The 22001-nt window shown below is 35.6% G+C and overlaps 2 protein-coding genes across 7 annotated transcripts; one reads left to right on the forward strand and one right to left on the reverse strand.

Annotated features, from left to right (window-relative positions):
* Positions 1-177: 177 nt before the first annotated feature.
* On the forward strand, positions 178-15803 carry LOC104087365 (eukaryotic initiation factor 4A-13-like). 5 transcript variants are annotated; one of them, XM_070195247.1, is made up of 5 exons: positions 178-2655; positions 3673-3719; positions 12562-12612; positions 13237-13319; positions 14051-14208. In XM_070195247.1, exons 1-4 carry the CDS (start codon positions 2523-2525, stop codon positions 13249-13251), a joined length of 246 nt encoding a protein of 81 aa, XP_070051348.1. In that variant the 5' UTR covers positions 178-2522; the 3' UTR covers positions 13252-13319; positions 14051-14208. The 5 variants fall into 5 exon arrangements, with proteins under 5 accessions (XP_070051348.1, XP_070051347.1, XP_070051349.1 ...); XM_070195246.1 differs by lacking the exon at positions 14051-14208 and adding an exon at positions 15113-15803 and having other exon boundaries at positions 180-2655; XM_070195248.1 differs by lacking the exons at positions 12562-12612; positions 13237-13319; positions 14051-14208 and adding an exon at positions 3862-4283 and having other exon boundaries at positions 223-516; positions 2124-2179; positions 2279-2655.
* On the reverse strand, positions 3819-18466 carry LOC104087371 (aldehyde dehydrogenase family 3 member F1). Of its 2 annotated transcripts, none has more exons than XM_070195244.1 (10): positions 18034-18466; positions 16912-16980; positions 6278-6374; positions 5870-6076; positions 5563-5687; positions 5191-5313; positions 4887-5059; positions 4725-4815; positions 4417-4566; positions 3819-4307 (listed from the first exon to the last, which is right to left on the reverse strand). In XM_070195244.1, exons 1-10 carry the CDS (start codon positions 18220-18222, stop codon positions 4047-4049), a joined length of 1485 nt encoding a protein of 494 aa, XP_070051345.1. In that variant the 5' UTR covers positions 18223-18466; the 3' UTR covers positions 3819-4046. The 2 variants fall into 2 exon arrangements, with proteins under 2 accessions (XP_070051345.1, XP_070051346.1); XM_070195245.1 differs by having other exon boundaries at positions 5191-5293; positions 5561-5687.
* Positions 18467-22001: the final 3535 nt, after the last annotated feature.

Here is a 22001-nt window from a genome sequence, read left to right on the forward strand (position 1 = left end):
AAAATTTCAATAATTATAAATAATTTTATGGGAATAACAATGCCTAATTGAACAGCAGTAACCAAAACATGTGGGATCCATTCATCCAGATTAGCCATTACTATATTTTTATCGTGATCTCTTCTCGAAACCACTAAATCTATGGCCCTTAAAAGTGACGTGGCATCTGTCATTGAACAGGAAATGGGTTTATCTATTATATCAGTTTTAAGGGCTTTTCCGTTTTATTATTCAGCCAAAAACTAAAGGCTCGGTTACAGAAAAGGCACCACTCACTCAAAATTCTCAGGAAACCGTTTCGAAATAATTCTCACGCATTAAATTCCAGCGGACATAAATCAACAATGAACAGAGTCTTTGTCTTCATATAAATCAACAATGAACAGAGTCTTTGTCTTCATATATCTCTGTATTAAATTCCTGTTTCTATTTGTCTATCTCAGGCCTTAGAATGGTTGACAATTCAGGAGAAGATATAAAAGGAGGAAAAATCTGATGTGTAAAGATGATGGTAAGGTAAATTGCAGTTTTTTTTCTTTTTTGTTTGCTATGAACTTTTGCTGAAGAGAAAAGACATGCTGAATAGGGGTAGAGAAATATTAAAAAAAGAGGCTAAATAGTGTATTTCTTCCCACATTTTGCAGCATATTTTTATGTTGATTATGAATCAAATAATTTTTCTTGGATTATGAGGCGGTGGAAATTCAGGAAAAATAGTGTAACAGCAGCAGTTCCTTAACTAAAGAAGAAAACAATAACGGAAGGGTGAAGAAGTTTATAAAGGACAACGTAGTGATAGGAAAATCTTTGTCAAGATATTATTCTGTCAATTTTTAAGAATGGAAAGAATATTTTAGGTATATATCAGTGCCTAATAATAATAATAATAATAATAATAATAATAATAATAATAATAATAATAATAACTATTTTACTTTCGGCTGAATTTGGTTACTGCTGTTCAATTACTATTCCCTTTGCATCTCTGCTTCTTCCACTGGTTCTGTTCATCTCTTTCGGCTTTGCTTCTGCCTATTGCAAGAAGATATTCATCAAATCTCATGTGACAGTGGCTGATTATGTTATACTAATGTATTTTCTGATGTGTTTATTTCATTTCTTAAATGATGATTAATCTGGAGATTACATCTTTTATTCATTTAACATATCTAACTCAATTTTGAGAGAGAACTCATAAGTATTTTATAGTGATTTTCTGCCTGTTAAATGACGTTTGCATTACAGTTGGTTTATTGTAATAGAAATTATGCTTTGTCAAATGAGTAATATAAAAATATCATTCTTGTAATGATTTGTAAGACCAATATTATCGAATAGCTAAAATGGGCATTATATTGGCTTTTCAAGAGTATCAACTTAGAATTTTGATTTTCGGTCTACCATCCAATTTGGAAACATGATTGATCTCTTTTAATGTGCATTTACTGACATTACTCATGCTGAGTCATGTTCTTTTTTAGATCAGTAATGAGAGATGGAGGCATTTTTCCTTGAAAAAACTTAATTGAAAATATCTGATTTGTTAGGATGCTTGTCTGTTTTAATTTTTAGGAGTAAATTTCTCATTTTCTGCCTATGATCCTTGATTTGAAAATTATTGAATACTATGTTACTGAGTTCATTTGTTAAATAATTATTTTGCTAATTAAAACAGAGTTTGGTTAACCCAAAATTTGCGACAGCAGTATTTGTATGTTTTTGAAGTTTGAATGCAATATCATTATCTTGATTGCTTCACGAATTACTATGTCATTTTTTATGAAGAACTTGGATGTGAATTGAATTTTCTTTTATTGAAAGAGAATGGCTTAACTTGCAAGTTACAGTATATGTGTAAAATAATATAATACTTTGTGAATGATTATGTGATTGATTATTTTTCTGAAAAATTTGTGAACCGTCGATGCAGAATCCATCTACTATGGCTCTATTATTTGAGTACCTAACTCTAATATGACAATTGTTTCTTTACCTTCCTGTAGACATTTATAATTGTGGGATAAAATTTTTAATGCGTATGAATTCTTATATGTGCAAGTATTTACAGTTTTAAAAGTGATTTTATGTTTGTAAGAATTCTCTGTATCGTATATAACTTGTAGAGGAGTTGCAGATAGCAGTGACTAAAGTGGAACTGTCGAGACCAATGAAGATTGAGGTACATGATTGAAACCATATGAAATATTTCGAAGGTGTCCTTTAATACATAAATCATTGTTCATCTCTTAAGCATGAAGTTATTTTATTGTATCAACAGCTTTTGGTAGTTCTCTGCCTCTCTCATATTGGATTCCTGAACTCTGCGATATAGTATATCTGAGTACTTTTTGGACAAAGCAACAGTCCCTAAAAACTATCATCCTCAAATCTTTTCTAGTATTCAGTCTCCCTTTAATATATTACTTGGGTATCAGTCATGGCCAGCTTGCAGCACCAAAGAGCCTCGGGATGGAACAAGAATTGTTCACATCATATGATGAGGTTTACAGCAGCTTAGATACATGGGTTTGCAAGAAAATCTTGTGAAGGAAACTTATGCCTGTGGTTTTGAGAATTCATTTGCTATTCAACATATGGCTTTTCTTCTCTTTTGCAAAGGTCTTGAAGTTAATCAACATGTACAATCTGGAACTGGTATATAATTTTATGCTGACTTTATAGCATTAATATTTTGATACAATATATGTTTCATTAGAAAAAGAAAATAGTAGTCTTAACTAATTTTGAAACAGGAACATGAAGCCTCTCACCGTATGGTATGTTTGTTTGCTTATAATATAATTTTTTAATGTTACGTAGTGGCTAAATTTGAGGTAAAGTTGCAAAAACGTTCCGAAATACATTTTTTTTAATTTTAGAAGAGAATTTTCTTTCATCAGTCTATCAAATGTGTTAAAAGTTTGTTGCACTTGGCATTCAATTTCCATATGATGAAGAAAAGAAAATTACGCACGAGATTATTGTAAAATTTGTTTAGCAGCATTTATCTTCCCTTAAATCTTTTAGTCTCTTAGACTTCAAAGGAAACATAATAACTAAAAAATTTACCAATATAACAGTTATACGCTGCCTCTTAATTTTATAGAATATTTACACTGTAATGGATTTAACATTCCATTTTAGTTTCCGATAAAATTAATAATTATAACTATATTAATAACCATAACACTTATCCGTGTTGTATGATAAGCTTTTCACTATAAAATGAGCATTTAACTTCACCTCTTAGATTGAAAGAGGTGTTCCTCGAGAACCATGTACTTTTAAAACTAAATAAGTAGTGAATGCTTTATTTATTTTAATTAGATTTTCTGCTAGATTTTTTTCATAAGTTTTTTTTTATGTTACATCTTGCATTATATAATATGTTTTATTTTTGGCAGTATAAGTAATTTATTTCCTTTGAATCAACTAATATAAAACAAAGATGTTTGACAGCGCGAAGCGCGGCCAATTAACTAGTATAGTTATATAACGATGCCTCCTTATCTCTAATACCATTTAAGTTGGGAGTTGTAAGTTATGTGAATTCATAACTTACCGTAAGTGGGAACTATATTTCTGTCTATTCTTCTATTAGAATGAAACACAATCATAATTCCAAATCCCTGGCAGCAGTCTATTCAGTAACTATGTTTCTTTCTTCTGCAGGTTTCACCGAATCACATCAGAAAGTAAGCTGCAACTCTAGAATTAAGGTAACTTTACTGTAAATTGCTTTAGTAGTTTGTCTTAGCCAAAAAACTAAAGAGCGAAAACAATTCAAAAGCCTATATCATTGTTTACTGAACAATCACTTTCATGAAAATTAATTTACTTTGTCTATTATATGCTTGATAGGCAAGTCGAGAGGCAAATAAAACCACTTCAACAGATTGCTGGAAACAAAGGACAAGTGTAAATTAGTTTTAAAAACCAACTTCTCACTGGGGCAAGCAAGTGACAACATTTTAACTTTTCTTGACGATTGATTAAGGCACTTTGTTTGATAGATTACCCTTATTTGACCGAGAAGATTTCATCTTCTACTGCCTTCGATTTCTTCTGAATAATCCTCTCAACCCCAGCAAGAGCAGTACAAGACCAACATAGTCAAAATCGTAAGCCAATCTGACAAAGTCCATTTTGAAATCATTCCAAGGAGGATACCTTGGTTCCAACTCAATTAAGAAGCTCCTATGTAAGACTGCTTTTTCATGACTGAATGTGTCAAAAGAGAACTTCCCATGGTAACGTCCGAAACCACTCTGACCAACGCCTCCGAATGGTAATGTGTCAGCTAAAAACTGACATTGCAAAATTATGACAAGTAAATCAACATATCCTTTTATGCTTATATTTAGCTGAGGGAGTGAGGATATATTTGAAAGAGAAGAGGTGGAGGGATCTTCACACCTGAACCATAGCATCATTGAAAGTCAGACTTCCAGAAGATGTTTCCTGCAAGATCTTCTCCTTCAACGAATCGTTCTTGGTAAATGCATATATTGCAAGAGGTTTTGGCCTCGAGTTTATGAACTGAATGCTTTCTTCAATATTATTCAGCTGTTAAAAGAACCACTTTCCTGTCAGACATTTTCTTGAGGAGATTTTCTGATAAAGTGAATCCAGAGTCAAGTCCTTTTACTCCAATTGAAAGCAAAGATAACATTTTGTAAGCGAAAAACAACAATGATATTGTTTGAGAATCAGTTTGGCCTTACTGTGATGATTGGAAGCAATGGGCCAAATATTTCTTCAGTCATGATCTCAGCATCTAGGGGAGGATTCAACAAGATTGTTGGCTCAATAACCCTGAAAAATTCATCAAATAGAATGAGGAACGCGGTGTGTAAGCAATAGTATAAGAGGATACAGAGGATTACATATTTTCCTCATCTACTGAGCCTCCATAAACAACAGATGCTGCAACATTCGGATCTTTCAGAAGGTTGTGAACTCTTTTAAAGTGGTGCTTGTTCACGATTCTGGCGAGATTTTCCAAAGTTTTCAGGTTCTCACCATAAAATCTCTTGATGAACTTCTTCAATAGTTCGATCTGGAATACCAGAAACTACAACAATAAATAGGCAGCTACACTATCTGCCTCAAAAAGACAACAGAATAAATCTTTTAATGAGCAAGCAAGGCGGAAAAGATCAATATAACAGCTCATGCTGCCATTAATACCAGAACTGAAGCAAATTGTGTTTCCACGAGCACATAATCGATTCCTATGCATGCTTGTCCGTTGCATGGTCCCCACTTGCCACCCGCTATCCTTTTGACAGCCACATTAAAACCAACATTATACTGTGAGCAAAACATGAATAAGGCCTGAATTAATTGGATACTCTACTCCCCTCAACTCTACTTGCTTCTATAACGCAACCCATAACTTTGGTGCAATGACCTAGGACAAAAATTTCCTTTTATTTGCAACAAATAAAGTTGTTACTTATGGGAGATGCCTTGACCCTTAAAGTTTATAGCTTAACTTTCTTTTTAAATGAAATATGAAGTAATCATTATTGCATTAGAAGATATTTAACCATTGGAAACCTGTAAATCGGAGGAATTTGATAGAGTGTCAAGGATGGTCGGACATTTTCCACCCAGTTCTAGAGTTACAGGTGTTAAGTGCTTCGCAGCTGCTGACATTATGAGGCGCGCAACTTGTGGACCACCTACAAAACAGGAGGCTGGAATTATATCATCAACACAAAGGGGCTGTTCATAACTAACAACTCTTTATTCTAGGTCACTTCTTAATTATTCATAAATCATAATTGCTGAATGTCCTCCTGCAAAATGCTCCTTCCAAACATGAGAAAGATTACAGGAAAAAAAATGGCTAAGCTATACATACCTGTAAAAAATATCTTATCCCATTTTAGCTGCAATAGCTGTTCTGATATGTCTTTTCCACCTTCGACAACTTTAATAGCTTCTGGATCCAAGTAAAGAGGTATTGTATTGGCTAGAAAAGAGGAGCATTTTGGTGCTAAGTCTGAAGGTTTGAGGACAACTGTGTTTCCAGCCGAAATTGCTCCAATCACTGGGTCTAAAGCTAGGGCTGCAGATGAAATAGCAAACTAATAAACACAAAGCGACAGTTGTGGACAACCAGCTAAGAGAACCTAGCAGATGTCAATCGAATAATGGAATAGTATAAAATCCATACTGCTTTTATTCCTGAATTAGTAATATTGATACCGAGTTCAAGGAATTAGTTTCATTGTACAATTACAATAGTAGTCAAAAAGATTTTACTCACAGATGGGAAAATTCCAGGATGCAAATATGAGCACCACTCCCAGTGGCTCTGATACTACTGCCCCTCTTGCAGGAAAGAAAACTAATGGTATCCGGCCCTGCTAATATAACATCATCAGTAGCTGCTCAACACCTTAGTGTTGGGAATAAATCCTCATAAAAATAATATTCACGGTACTAAAAGCGAAATAATAATGTAGCACTGAGATACGGTAATTAACAAGAATAAAAGAGTGACAACGACACCAAGACTTTTACGTGGAAAACCCTTTTGAATAAGGGAAAAAACCACGGCCCCGAGACGAGCAACTAATATCACTATAGCAAGAAATTTTACACTTTGTAGGTTCGAGTAAAATACTCCAAAGACCACTACAACACTCAAAATAAATAACCCTCTTTTGAATTTTCCACCTCACTACAATATCGCTCACTCTCTATTTTCCTCTACACAGTCTATTTCTCACAATGCCTGAGAAATACTCTATGCAACTATTGTGTTGCTTTTCTTTCTGTGTGATAAAATGAAGAAGCCGAAACTCTCCTTTTATAGGAGAAATAACCTACCTCTTCAACCAATCAGAATGAAGGATTGGTTGAAAATTTGCAATGCAAATTTTTTCTTTCTTTCGCCTAAGAAGTTTGACATTTTCCTTCTACAACCTAGCTTATTTGACAATAAGAAAGAAAAGATGGCTGCCAATCAATTTCTTCCTTAATTTATGGGATGGACCCCACAAATTTCCTCCTCCAGTCCCATTCACCTGAATGAGGTAGCAGTGTCTTCTAGTTTGAGTGCATGCCGACAAGTTCTTTACATAGCTCGAACTTGTCTCTTGGTACCACCTTGGTTAACATATCAGCAGGATTTTCACTCGGTGTTGAATCTTTTTGACCTGTAAAGATTCGTTCTCCACCTGCTCACAAATCCAATGATATCTCACATCTATATGTTTTGTTCTTGCATGGTACATGAAGTTCTTGCTTAAGTCTATTGCACTTTAACTGTCACAATAGACGACATACTCCTTTTGATGCAATTCCAGCTCTTGAAGAAACCGTTTGAGCCATACCATCTCCTTGCCAGCTTCTGTAGCGGCAATGTACTCTGCTTCAGGTGTTGAAAATGCAACACACTTCTGCAATTTAGACTGACATGATATAGTTCCCCCTGAAAATGTAAACAAATATCCAGTAGTGGATTTTCTGTTATCAATGTCACCTACCATATCAGCATCTGCATAGCCCTTCAAGATTGAATGAGATCCTCCAAAGCACAAACAATTTCCCGTGGTACCTCTCAGGTACCTTAGTATCCACTTGACTGCTTCCCAATGTTCCTTTCCAGGATTTTCAAGGAATCTGCTAACAACACCAACTGCATGAGCAATATCATGTTGGGTGCATATCATTGCATACATCAAGCTTCCGACTGCTGAAGAATAAGGAACTCTAGCCATGTTCCCTTTCTCCTCCACACTTGTAGGACACATCTTCTTGCTCAACTTTAGATGACTAGGAAGAGGTGTGCTGACTGGCTTAGCATTCTTCATGTTGAACCGTTCCAGTACATGTTCAATGTACTTCTCCTGAGACATCCACAACTTTCTGCTTGTTCACTCTCGAACTATCTTCATACCCAGAATTTGTTGTGTTGGGCCCAAGTCCTTCATATCAAATGACTTGGACAAATATCCCTTCAACTTTGCGATCAGCCCCTTATCTTTTCCTACAATTAACATGTTGTCCACATACAACAACAATATAATAAAGTTATTTTCAGAAAATCTTTTGAAGTATACACATGGATCAGAATATGTCTTTGTGTAAGTTTGACTTTTCATGAATGAGTCAAACTTCTTGTACCACTGCCTTGGTACCTGCTTCAACCCATAAAGACTCTTATTCAGTTTGCACATCATGTGTTTCCTTTCAGCTACTTCAAATCCTTCTGGCTGCTCCATATAGATATCCTCTTCCAAATCTCCATGAAGAAATGCAGTTTTCACGTCCAACTGCTCTACAAGATCTAGGCTAGCTGCTAAGCTCAAGATTGTTCGAATAAAAGTCATTTTGACAACAGGTGAGAAAATTTCGTCAAAATCAATACCTTTCTTCTGCTCGAAGCCTTTTACCACCAATCGAGCTTTATATCTGACCAGCTTGCCATTTCCATCTTTCTTGAGTTTAAAGACCCACTTACATTTGAGTGGTCTTTTACCCTTTGGAAGTTCAACCAGCTTGTACGTGCCATTTTTCTGCAAAGATTCCATCTCCTCTTGCATGGCTTTCATCCATTGGTTCTTTTCTGGATGGGACATCAACTCCTTAAGACTTTCTGGCTCCCCCTCATCACTGATGAGGACATACTCCGTGGAAGGGTACCTGCATGACTCTACCCTTGGCCTTTCTGATCTCCTCAGAGGTTGAGGTTGTTCTTCTCCCCTGTGTGGAGTCATCCACTTGCTCGACATCATCATCAAATTGCTCCCCCTGCTGAATAACCTCACCAGGTTTCTCCCCTTGCTCGGCAACCTCGTCGGTCGTACTCTCTGCACTTGTGGGATTGTTAGAAGTAGAAGAAATAGTAACAAGGTTAGGAATAATACCATTCTTGGCCTTCTCTGACATATCATCAGCAGTTCCAACTTCACTTTCTCGGAAGACTACATCACTGCTTCTGATGACCTTCTTCTTTACGGGATCCCACAATCTGTATCTGAATTCTTCATCTCCATATCCGATGAATATGCAAGGAACATATTTATCATCCAGCTTTGTTCTATGCTCCTTTGGTATATGTGCAAAAGCTTTGCAACCGAACACTTTCACATGCGAGTAGGACACCTCCTTGTTGGTCCAAACTCTCTCCGGGATGTCAAACGCCAATGGAACTGATGGACTCCTATTGATCAGGTAACAGGTTGTCTCAACTGCTTCACCCTAGAATGACTTAGGCAGTTTAGCCATTCTGAGCATGCTTCTCGCCTTCTCCACAATGGTGCGGTTCATCCTTTCGGCTATGCCATTGTGTTGTGGGTTTCCAGGAACTGTCTTTTCATGTCTGATCCCATGGATCGAACAGTACTATTCAAATTCCCTTGAAGTGTACTCACCTCCATTGCTACTTCGGAGACGTTTTAGCTTTTGGCCTGTCTCCATTTCCACCATAGCATGAAACTTTTGGAAAACTTGAAACACCCAATCTTTGGTTTTCAAAATATAAACCCATAATTTTCGTGAAGCATCATCAATAAAAGTAACAAAATATTTGTTACCGCCCATCGATTCAATTTCCATTGGACCACAAACATCAGAATATACCAAATCAAGTATATTCAATTTTCTTTCAGACAATGTCTAAAATGAGACTCTATGCTACTTACCAAATAAACAGTAGTCACAGGGTTTTACCGTTGTACCTTTGGCATAAGAAATGAGTGATTTCTTGGCAAGAATCTGCAATCTCTTCTTGCTCATATGACCCATTCTTTTGTGCTACAAATCTGCAGAAATCCCATCTTGTGCCGCGTTCAATTCACCTTGGCATATTTTTGCATTTATCCTGTAGAACGTGCCATGAGAAACTCCATTTGCAATCACCAATGATCCCTTGGTGAGTCTCTACTTTTGATTTGCAAAATAGTTCTCGTATCCATCTCGGTCTAAAGCAATTCCTGAGATCAAGTTCATCCGCAAATCAGGTACATGTCGCACGTCTTTCAGAACCAATGTGCATCCGACATTTGTCTTGATACAAATGTCACCAATCCCCGCAATATTTGAGTAACTTGTGTTACCTATTCTCACAAGGCCGAAATCACCTGCTACATATCTGCAAAAACGATCTCTTACCGGTGTGGCATGGTAAGATGTTGTATCAACCACCCATTCCGACTCTAGACCTGATAAGTGCATGAATTCCTCTTCCTCGTTTATACAGAGGACATCATTATCATTGTTTTGCACCATGGCGGATGTGTTGTCGTCATTCTTCTGGCCATTAGTTTCACCTTTGCCCTTCCTTGGATTTGGACAATCTCTTTTGAAGTGACCTGGTTGATCACAATTGTAGCAATTTCTAGCTATTGATTTGGATCGGTTCTTAGACTTCCCACGAGCTCCGGATCTACCATAGTTGCTCGAACTCCTTTGATAACTCCTGCATCTACCTTCTGTGATGAGAGCATGTCCTTGATTTTCAGGCTTCTTTCTCATCTTCTCATTGAGTAGAAGAACCGATGTGACATCTTTCAACTCAATGGTAGTCTTACCGTGCAGGATGGTTGTTGCCAGATTATCGTACGAAGATGGCAACGAGTTCAACAGCAAGATGACTTTATCTTCTTCCTCGATTTTCACTCCGAGTTTGGCGAGCTGTGTGATTAGTCCGTTAAACACATTTAAATGTGACAAAAAATTCGTACCTTCACCCATGTGTAGGGCGTATAGCTGCTTCTTCAGGTATAATTTATTTGTCAGCGTTTTGGACATGTATAGGCTTTCCAACCTTGTCCAAATGCCACATACGGTGTCTTCATCAATGATGTTATTTACCACATCGTCTGATAAGTGCAACCTGATTGCACTAGCAGCTCTTTCATCCAAGTCAGCCCAATCCTCAGCTTTCATGGTATCAGACATTTTGGCATCAGCTTCTAGTACCTTGTGTAATCCTTGTTGGATGAGCAGATCTCACATCCTTCTTTGCCATGTTGAGAAACCGCTATCTCCGTTAAATTTTTCTACCTCGTACTTTACTCCGGACATTTTTATTTTTCACCGAGTATAGTACTACCGACACTGAATAGTATTTTTGTGAACGAGCAGAACCTGTGCTCTCATACCAGTTGTTGGGAATAAACCCCAACAAAACTAATATTCACGAAACTAAAAGCGGAATAATAATGTAGCACCGAGATACGATAATTAACAAGAATAAAAGAGTAACAACGACGTCAAGATTTTTACGTGGAAAACCCTTTTGAATAACGGAAAAAACCACGGCCCCGAGACGAGCAAGTAATATCACTATAGCAAGGAATTTTACACTTTGTAGGTCTGAGTAAAATACTCCAAAGACCACTACAACACTCAAAAGAAATAACCCTCTTTTGAATTTCTCACCTCACTACAATATCGCTCACTCTCTATTTTCCTCTACACAGTCTATTTCTCACAATGCCTGAGAAATACTCTCTGCAACTATTGTGTTACTTTTCTTTCTGTGTGATAAAATGAAGAAGCCGAAGCTCTCCTTTTATAGGAGAAATAGCCTACCTCTTCAACCAATCAGAATGAAGGATTGGTTGAAAATTTGCAATGCAAATTTTTTCTTTCTTTCGCCTAAGAAGTTTGACATTTTCCTTCTGCAACCTACCTTATTTGACAATAAGAAAGAAAAGATGGCTTCTAATCAATTTTTTCCTAAATTTATGGGATGGACTCCACACTTAGTTTATATATATATATATATAGAGAGAGGGGGGGGGGGGGGCCTAAGGCCGGTGACGTGGCGCTCTCATTCAACAGCAAATCCCGTGTCTTGCCTCTGTGCTTATTTGGCATTTTAAAAGAGATACTCCCAGCAAATAACAAAAAAAAAACTCAAAATATACAAACCCATTCAGGTGCAACCACTTCTTCCACACCGATTCTTTACTCTCTATTTTCTTTCACTTTTTCTCTACTCCTCCATCTCTTTCACTTCTATGCACTCCTCCGTCTCTTTCTCTGTACTCCTCCATCTCTTTTGTACCCTTCTCTCCCTTCTTATTTTTACGCCCATGAACTGTTTGAAAAAATGTCGCACTAGCACCCGGAATGTGCAACTACTTCTGTTCGATCAACAGATACCGGTATGTAATTCTTTCAAACTTAATTTTTACCCATTATGCTAAGCAATTCTAATCTAATCAATGATATATTTGCCTACTCTAATTCTATTGAAAGAGCATAATTGGGATTGGGTTCGTGCTTATGTATGCAACCAATTAATATTTGTGGTCTATGTTGTGTGTGAATGAGTATTCTCTTCTATGCGAAGTGCCAATGTGCCAACTGCTCTATTTTGTTATTTTTTTCCCATCATTTTAATTTTTTTCCCACTTTCTGCGTGTTGACTCAATAATTCAACCGTTGCACATTAATTAGGAAGTACGAAAGTCACTTCAATTTTGTTGTTGTACGGCAAATATAAGAATAACATACAACCAAAAATAACTCTATGCTTTGAGCCTGTGCGAAGTAGAGATACTGATATACTTGACTAATCTAATTGTATAGGTGTGGACACACAAGGATTGTAAAGATACAAAATGCCGTTACGAGATTGAGGTACACTCCAAATAATCGTCGCCATTACAATTTATGCACAATCGATAACTATTGTTTCTGCACAATCGATAACTACTGCTCTAAACATTGTTGAATACTATTACCATAATTATTGGCTTAATTGATAACTAAAGGTGTTATTTATCTGAAGTATATTATTATCATTTTGGTAACGAAGTTCGACAATGTCTTTCAATGAAAATTATAGTTTACTCATTAAGTTTTTCAATCTACTCTACATTTTTATGTTCTGCTTGAAGCGACATATGCATTTAACATTGCTACAACATTGTAATGATTTGGAGAAAAAATACCTCGGCATTATTTTGATGGACGTGAACTCAATATTACCAAATTTCTTATATTATTGCATTTTCGTCGTTATCCAAGTCCTCTTCTTCCCCTCCAAAAGATATGATTTTGGAGCTGAATATGGTAGCCCATCAGTTTCGACCAAACCATGTCTTTTTTCTTTCATTAATGGTGGCAATTCCGAATACTAATCTATCTTCTCTCTTTCATGAAAAGTTCTGTAATTAGTGCTAAACCTATGGAAAATTAAGGCTCAACAAAATAATTCTTAAAATTGAAGGCATACTAACGTTCATCATTATCATTGAATAGCAAAGGAGAACCTGAAAAGGAACAGTAAGAGCAAAAAGGCACAATTCGGTTTCACCATGGCTCCTTTAATAGATTTAGAAAAGGTACACCCTTTTTCTATTTCTATGTTTCATGTTATACACATTGCGCAAAGGATACTCTTTTCACTAATTATCATGTTTTGGCAATTTGTATATTGGTTTATGTTGGATTTCTCAGAACTAAGTATATATATTTGTGCTAGATGAATGATTGTTTTTTGCTAATTAAAATTGCTTGTGAAAGAGTTGAATAATTTAATTTTAGCATAATCATTATTACTGATAATATATTATTCAAATTCTTCTGTGATCCCCATTTAGCTTTCCTTTGAAATATTTTTGTATGTTATATTTTGTAAACCTTGCAGTATGGTCGATCTGGAACAGTGATTGAATTAATGGCATCTTTTACTCCTATAATTTGTTAATCAGACTTTTGTTATGTTTTGTGAAATTGAAGTCACTATTTGTTATTATCTGAAAATAAAGGCACTGTTTGTTTGTTTGTTTGTTTGTACATCCAGGATGTCATTTGAATTGGAATTCAATTAGTTGACAATCAAGTGGTAACTTAAGGGGGGAAAAGGCTGGTAATTTTTTTTTAAAATCGATTAACAACTAAAAAGTCTATTTAATCTGAAATTTCTGATCCAAATATCTGCTTCAAATATAATATTCTTTACTCTTTGCTCTCTTGATATTCTTTAATAGGGAAAATGATTTTGGACTGTTTTTCACAACATGTCGTCACCAAGTTTTCAAGCTTTTGGTCATTTGGCTTCACTTTTTTGCAGATTTGATCATAAATTGGAAGAGAATTATTTCTCTGGGTAATTGGACCAAAACATCAACCATTATCATCACTAGTTGATAATGTCTTCCTTCTCCACTCTTTCTTTTTAGTAGATTTTTTGTATCGAGATCTACTTCTATTTAATTACTTTATGTACTATCGAAGTTCTGCATATGGCTCCATTAGTTTTTATTCTTTTTGGCTCGCAGATGAGGAGAGTTGTGGCTCGCATTTTCTAACTTATGTTTTCCTTTACGGTATCATTACGGATACTTCTCTTTCACTAGATCATTCTCAGCTTCTGCTGTTCAAGGGCATCCAATTATGATGCCATATAATGCTAAGCTAAATATAATGAGTCAATTTTCAGCATTTCATTAGCCTTTTTTGTTTTCCTATGGACCTTTAAAGAATCTTTTCATTTGTTGGCATATGAAGCAACTGATTTAACGTTTGAATTTAATCTTTCAATAAATTTATGCAGTCTATCTCATAATCATGTTGTATAATCCTGGTCCATAGCTTCCTAAATAGAGAATTTGCACTGAAGTTCATTTCTACTAGAGTTTTTCCATCTTTGGTTTTCCTTTATATTTTTTCCACGAGTCTTGCTTTTCCTCGTAGAACTTCATTCTTCATACTACTCAATTGCCTATTCAGCAACATTTCAAAGAAAATTTTGATTAGCACTATCCAGCTTATTTATTCTGAATAATCGGGGAATAGTATGGAGTTTATTCTGAAAAATATCGCTTGATAATGTCATGATGTCCTGGGGTCATGATTACCATATGTACTAGATTTGCAATTTTTTGTTCAAAAAATTCTGTTAGGTAGCACAGTTAAATAAATGGATTATTCTGTCTGATTTTGTATGCCATTATGCATGTGGCTAAGAAAAACATCTACTCTGCCATCAGCTCCATTATTCCTTATCTGATACCATTCCCTCTATCACAAGCAGTCCATAATTAACTATTTATGTTCCTTTTCTTTCTTGAAAAATATTTTGTGACTTTATGGATATAGTATTTATTCCTAATCCCGAATCATTGAAATGCAGCTCTGCACATATTAGGGGCATATACACACGAGATGAATGAAGAGGATCACAAAAAATCTGAAATGGTTTTGAGTATCTCTTCCATGCATTAATTGTCATTAGGCTGCAGGGTATGTGTTCTCATGACCATTCAATTAGAAGTTTTAGCTTCATTTTGAATGCTGAAGTGGAGTATTTTTGTGTGCAAACCTTTTCCGCGGGCACATACCTCCAAAATTTTTAGTATAATTGAAAGTGTTGATGAAAGTGTGACTGAGGTTTACCAAGCAAGATGCAAAGAATGCAAATTTAATTTGGAGGAGTTCGATGAATGACTAGTGAGTCATATTTCAAATGAAAGTTGAAAGTCATGTTGAATGCAACAATAGGATTACAAGATCAACAGTCAAAGAATTGGCTTGTATTGGGAAACAATGTTACATGCTTTTATCCTACTTGCTTGGGTAAATATATTTGAAGCACACGTTACTTTGATATTAGTAATGAGGACTACGGATTACTACAAGACTAATATCATATAGAAGGTTTCGGGATGAAACAGAAGGAAATCAAGAGGAATATAGGGAAGATTTATTCTCTGATAGAAAATGAGCATTTTCTTTTCTTTCTGCACCTTAAACACTGAAGGTTGTCGTATGAACATCTGGAATGAGCTATAGCTGGAAAGTTTTTAATTCTACATTTAATTTCTTAAATTTCATTCTTAGTGTTCTTTTGATTTTCATTTACAGTCCTCTACATTTGCTTTTATTAAGTTCTGCAGGTACAAATTTGTTTTTGAATATAGTGTATCTCTTCTTTTTGTTCTTTCTAGATTTTAAATTGTAGGAGTGTTCATGTATTCATTTACAAACAGTATTTCTTTCTAAAATTTTACATAGAATCAATGCACAACCACGAGAATACTGCAATACTCAATAACTAATGTATACTATTTTCGAGTTTTACAGGCTTTGACTATATAATATTTACTGTTTTATTTATATATAATTTTGTTAATTTTTTTGGAGATATTGTGAGTTTTGTATCTAACAGGAGGAAAAATTTATATGTGTATAATGCATGAAAATCGTATCTCTTCTATCTCAATTAAGTTTATAATAGGATCACATGATATTTTTACTATTTTGTTTAATGACTGCGCGAAGCGCGGAAAAATGCACTAGTTATAGATAATACAAATTGTTGTCAAATGACTGAGAGACATGAATAAAAGAACTTTTTAAACTTTCACTTGCTGGTTAGATGACCAAGAAGCAAGTAAACATAAGAGATATTTACCACACTTTCACGCACAAAGAGTAATAACATACTGCAGTAACCTCATTTTGATGTCTCAATAAGGTCATAGTATCACAAGGTTTACTTCATTGTTACTTCTGGATAGATTGGTTTTGAGCAATTCATTTGAAACTGCAGATTGTTTGTTATTGAATCACTTTTTTGGCGGATGTAATGCAACTCCTGTTGCTACTACTTAACAGACTAATTAGTAACAGAAAAATTCAATTCTAGATCTGTTTCCTTCGAAGTCATTTTCAAAACAATTCTGGGTCTGCTTGTCTCTGTAAACTGTTTCTAACATCAATAGTAATTTAAACAAGGACCGTTGTAAAATATGACAATACCTGTTTCTACAGTAGCTAACACACTTGCTCAAGACAGAAAGGAAGAGAAGTTACAACCAACATCCACAACCTATTATTAAGGATATGACATCAAAGATGTTTGCAGAAGATTGCTATAACAGTTAAGGATAATTTTATTTATTTCGCAGGGGAGAGGGCAGAATTACGAACCTTTTGAGGGGCCATCCACTTCTCAACACAGCGGAAAGCATTGGTAGCTGATTTTTTCACCACCCCAACCTGAAATGAGTGGAAAACCAAACTCTGGTCATATGATGAATCACTAATTAAATACACCAAATTTTATTGTCTAAAACTCTTTGATAATATGAATTTCAAGTGTATATGCCATTTCTCTGGCATGATAGGTTGATCACTATCGGAGTAGTGGTTAATTTTGGTCCTACTCCTGAGGTAGGATCAACTAGCTCAGCATGTGCAAATCAGAATTCAGAAGACACAACAAAGTCCCGAGATGCCTGACCAGCGTGCCTAACTTATCAGGCCCGTCCCACCCAATTATACCTGCCTGCTCCACATCTCCACTTCGGATTAAATCCAAAACAACCGTTACTGCTCTACGTTTCTCTTCGGATTCCAAGATTCGTGTAACCATCTCCCACAAATCAAGAGACTACAAATGAGGAATCGTTTTCAACCCTAGCTAGCTATTGGAGGTCCTCTAATAAAGGGGATCATCAAATTCTTGACCAACTACACTCTACTGAGCTCTACCGCTTCGTTACACTTCCGCTCTTCCTATCACTTGAATCAATGCCTCCGGTATCATATCATCACCAAGTTCTTTACAGCTTTCATTCTCTACTTTTTTTAATCTTTTTTTTTACGATTAACTTTCTATTCAAGCTGCTAGTGCCTTGTTATTCGTAATTGTTGGATTTTTAGCATCCACATATCACATCCAAATTATCCAACCTTCCATTTCAGGAAACAGCTAATCATACTGTTGGGTGTGTATACTACATGAAAGTAGAAAAGAAAAATGATCTACTTACTAGGATTTGTATATTTTTAATGGTGTGAGGCTTTTCTTTTTTAGGAAGTCGTACAAGCATACAATATCACTTTCGTTTTAGCCTAACACATATAGATATCAACTTACTTTGAGCTGGTATATTACAGAAGCAAAATTTGCACTCTTAATAGTTTGAAACTGAGCTCGTAAACATTAACAGTGTACGAAACAGAAGCACCAGGTGCATAAATCAGTTGAAGAGATTTTTTATTTTTTATTTTTGAAAAAAAAAAAAGAGAGAGAAAGTAGGTACTGACTTCATCACGATAAGCTTCAACAGGGTGCTTTCCAAGATCCTGTCTAAGTGCTTCAAAGATTTTATCTTCATTTTCAGCAAGGAGGTTGAGAAGGGCTTGAAGCTGTGCTTTCCTCCATTCAACCCCTCTTGTTCTTCCTCCTCTGAATGTTGTTCTCACTTCACCCAACATTTCTTCGACTCTATCCATTTCTTCAAATTTACTCAAACAAACACTCTTCTTTCCCCAATTCGATCAGTTTTTATTAAGGAACTCTTCCACATGCAGCATCTGTCCTTTCTCTACTAATTTTGCTTTGCTGTTGCCCTCAAGTCTTTTGCAAGCATTAAGTATCACGTGGTATTTCAAGTGTTTTTATTTGTAGTTTTGTGCAGTTTATTTCGGGGTAATATTTCCACACCGTTTTAGGATGATATGGGCTGCTAGTTTTTAAACACTATAAACGACTAATTTTGAAAAATTTATGACAACTATATTGTCGATACATTTATTAGGGGAAAGAAATTAGCAACAACATTGAAGACATCATATAGTTTGATAAGTATTAATCTCTTTGAACTTATTTTCTTTTTAATCCGTTCACAAAAGAATGATTTATTTTCATATTTGAAAATCATTTATTTGTATGCAATAATACTATGCTTCATTTCACACTACAAATTTAAAAGTCTTTTTTTAAAAAAAAAAAAATTATATCAAATTAAATAAGTTCACATAAATTGAAATGGAGAAAATAAGATACTACAACTATTTTGTCCTCTTCAAGTCATAGGCGGATCCATGATTTGAATTTTATTGGTTTAAATTTACAATTCTACCACATATCATCTCATTTAATAAGTTCAAAATTTATTATTTATACATATCTAATATGTTTTGGACAAAATAATAGGGTATAAGGAAAAACTATGAGTTGAACCCAACCATGAATGCGCCTCTGCTTCAAGTGGTTAGTGGTTACTTAATAAATGGTTGGTAAAGACTGTCCTCTACACCATCTAACATAACTTTACAATCGGATGGGAGTTTACTTGAGACGTTTTTGACAACACCTTCTGAAAAAAGAGAAATAAAATAGAGAGAGAGAGTTATGTCTTTATTGTGACTAATTTAGACTACAGTAGTAGAGTACTTGACGAACCATATCAACCCTAATCAAATTTGACGAACGTCCCATTAGGCATTGTAATAGCTAATGGGTAAATTATTCAGGACAATATGAGAATTAAATCGTCCGCTCTATTTCAGGAATTCTGAAAAATGACATTTATGTTAGTAAGATGGTTTTTAGAGTAAGGTACATTTATGTTTATAAAAAGTGGTCCTTACTTATCGAAGAGTCCGAAACCAAAATAATGCATTTTTGGACTCAAAGAACAAAAATGTGAAAAAATACATAGTGATCAAAATATATATAGCGTAGTTTTAAAAGACGCCATACCTTAACGGTCGTTTGGCCAGTTAAGTATAGCGTCCTTTAGAAAGATGCTATATATAGCGTTTTTTTTTTAAAAGACGCTATATGTATTGTTGTGGGCCCACAAATAATTCTTGTGGGCTTAACTCACATAACAATAATTCAACTGGGTATAGCGTCTTAGGCTAAGACGCTATACCTCAAATAATTCACACCCGGAATGGTTTTTGCCTTATATAAGGACGTTAAGGATTTTGTAAAAATCCATTCCGAATTACTCTAAGTGTTGTGAAATTTTTGTTTGTTTAGTTGTTTTGCATTTTGTCACAATGCCTGAAGAGCAAAGAACTAGAGTTTTATTATATTGGGGGGTGAGGTTGTGGTGGTGAATAACTCAGTAAGTTATAGTTTATCTCCACAATCTCATGTTAAGTTGCCACTTACAATGGAGTACGATACATTGGTATCATTGTTATGTAAAAAAATGAGTGTGAGCAAACGTTCGGTGAATCTTAAAATAACCGAAAGATATCCGTATTTTGTGACTCCGCACGGGATTACTTGTTATGCTGAGTTTAACATCGAAGACGATGAAACTCTGAGAGATTTTTTGAGGACTCCGGATGAATACCGAGAATTTATTGTGATAAAAATGTTGAAAATGTACGTTAAGGTTGAAGACGTTCGCAATAATGTGGTTGCGCAAAGTAGAAAAATTTCTCAATCATCGGGTGGTTATTTTTGAGCAGTTTTAGCCTAACAGGTTCCGGATGAAAGAGTTTGGCCGGATCTAAACTTATCTCCACGGGCGAATGAGGAGCGAGAAAATAATTTCTCCCCTAGTATACATAATCCACAAGCAGAGTGGTAAACTTTAATTTTCCTACTTTGTTACGATGTATAAATTTGTGTATTGTATTTGTATTAATACTCATATATTCCACATGGGGTACCGACCAGATATGAATTTTACAAGTTATGAACCAACGGTCAGTTGGAATATGCCGAGTTTTGGTGTGTTGGATCATGGTGGTCCATCCAGAGTCAGCATCAACAAGATAATGTGCATCATGGGATCAACACATTATGATTTATAAGTGAATATATAAAATTATATGTGTTGTTTGGACCAATTTGAGTAACTCATTATTTCTTTGGTTGTGCAGTGAAAATGAGCAACTTGATGGTCCCGTCCTTACTCAATTGCTCGAAGACGGCGTATTTAATCGGGATCTGGTAGATGCGCAGAGTCAGGAAGAGAATAGTAATTATGACAACAATACCGATGATTCTGAAGATAACACACCCTTCCCTGACGAGGGTGATGTTGAGGAGGAAGAGAATGTCGAACCTGATTTGACGAGGGAGCATGCTCCACCTCCCGTTAGACCAAAAGTATACGAGTCCCACGTGCCGTTTTATTCGAGGCATATTCCCTAACTTGATCATTTGCCAAGTACGCCGGATGTGGATGCCCTCACAAGGGATATTGACGAAATTCGGTCAGCAATGTGGAATGAATCTAGACCAACAGTGCTGTCAAAGGGCATTTTTTTTCCTGATAAGGCGCGCCTAATCAGGGCGGTGAAAATGTACAGCGTAAAAGAGTATCGTGATATGATGGAATGGGAGTCATCTCCGGATGTATACAAGGCCGTTTACCGTAGATGGTTTACGAGTTGTAATTGAATACTGCGTGCGAGGAAGAAGAAAATAAATATGTAGGTTGTGGGTAAATACATTGGCACCCACAATTGTAAAATGGACACATTCAGCGGAAATCACTTTAACTTGGATGTTGACTTGATTTCTCTTGTCTTGATTCCACACATTGAAGCCTCCATAAGGTACAAGATCAAAGAGTGTATTACATCTGTCCACCAGGAATATGGGTGTACCATTACCAAAAGAAAGGCAATTCTCGGGCGCAAACGTGCGTTTGAAATTGTTTACGGTAACTGGGATAAGTCATTTGCATCTCTACCTAGGTACATGGCCGCATTGCAACACTTTAACCCCGAGACTGTTGCTGAATGGAAGCTTGAGCAGAGTGCGGGAATACCAGAATATATATATATATATATATATATATATATATATATATATATATATATATATATATATATATATATTCAGATACGCGTTCTAGGCCTTTAAACCAACAATTGATGGTTTTGTGCATTGTCGGCCGGTAATATCCATAGACGGCACTCATGTCTATGGAAAGTATGATATTAAGTTGTTGATCACCGTTGCAGTAGATGCTAATGGACAAATATTTTCCCTAACTTTTGCTATTTGTGCCAATGAAATCCAAGAGACATGGATGCTATTTTTGAACCACTTGAAGGAGCACGTTGTCAAACAACGTTCAGGTATTTGTCTAATATCTGATCGGCATGGCGGTATTATCACACCTCCTTTTTTCCTGGGGATAGGGAGTTTTTCTAATTTAAGTGACATTATTAGAAATGGGATTATTTATTTATTCAGAGTCGCCACTTGGAATAATTTATGGTGTCCCAAGTCACCGATTTATTTTAGAATCCCA

The sequence above is a fragment of the Nicotiana tomentosiformis genome, chromosome 2, assembly GCF_000390325.3.
Source record: "Nicotiana tomentosiformis chromosome 2, ASM39032v3, whole genome shotgun sequence".
Classification (NCBI taxonomy): domain Eukaryota; kingdom Viridiplantae; phylum Streptophyta; class Magnoliopsida; order Solanales; family Solanaceae; genus Nicotiana; species Nicotiana tomentosiformis.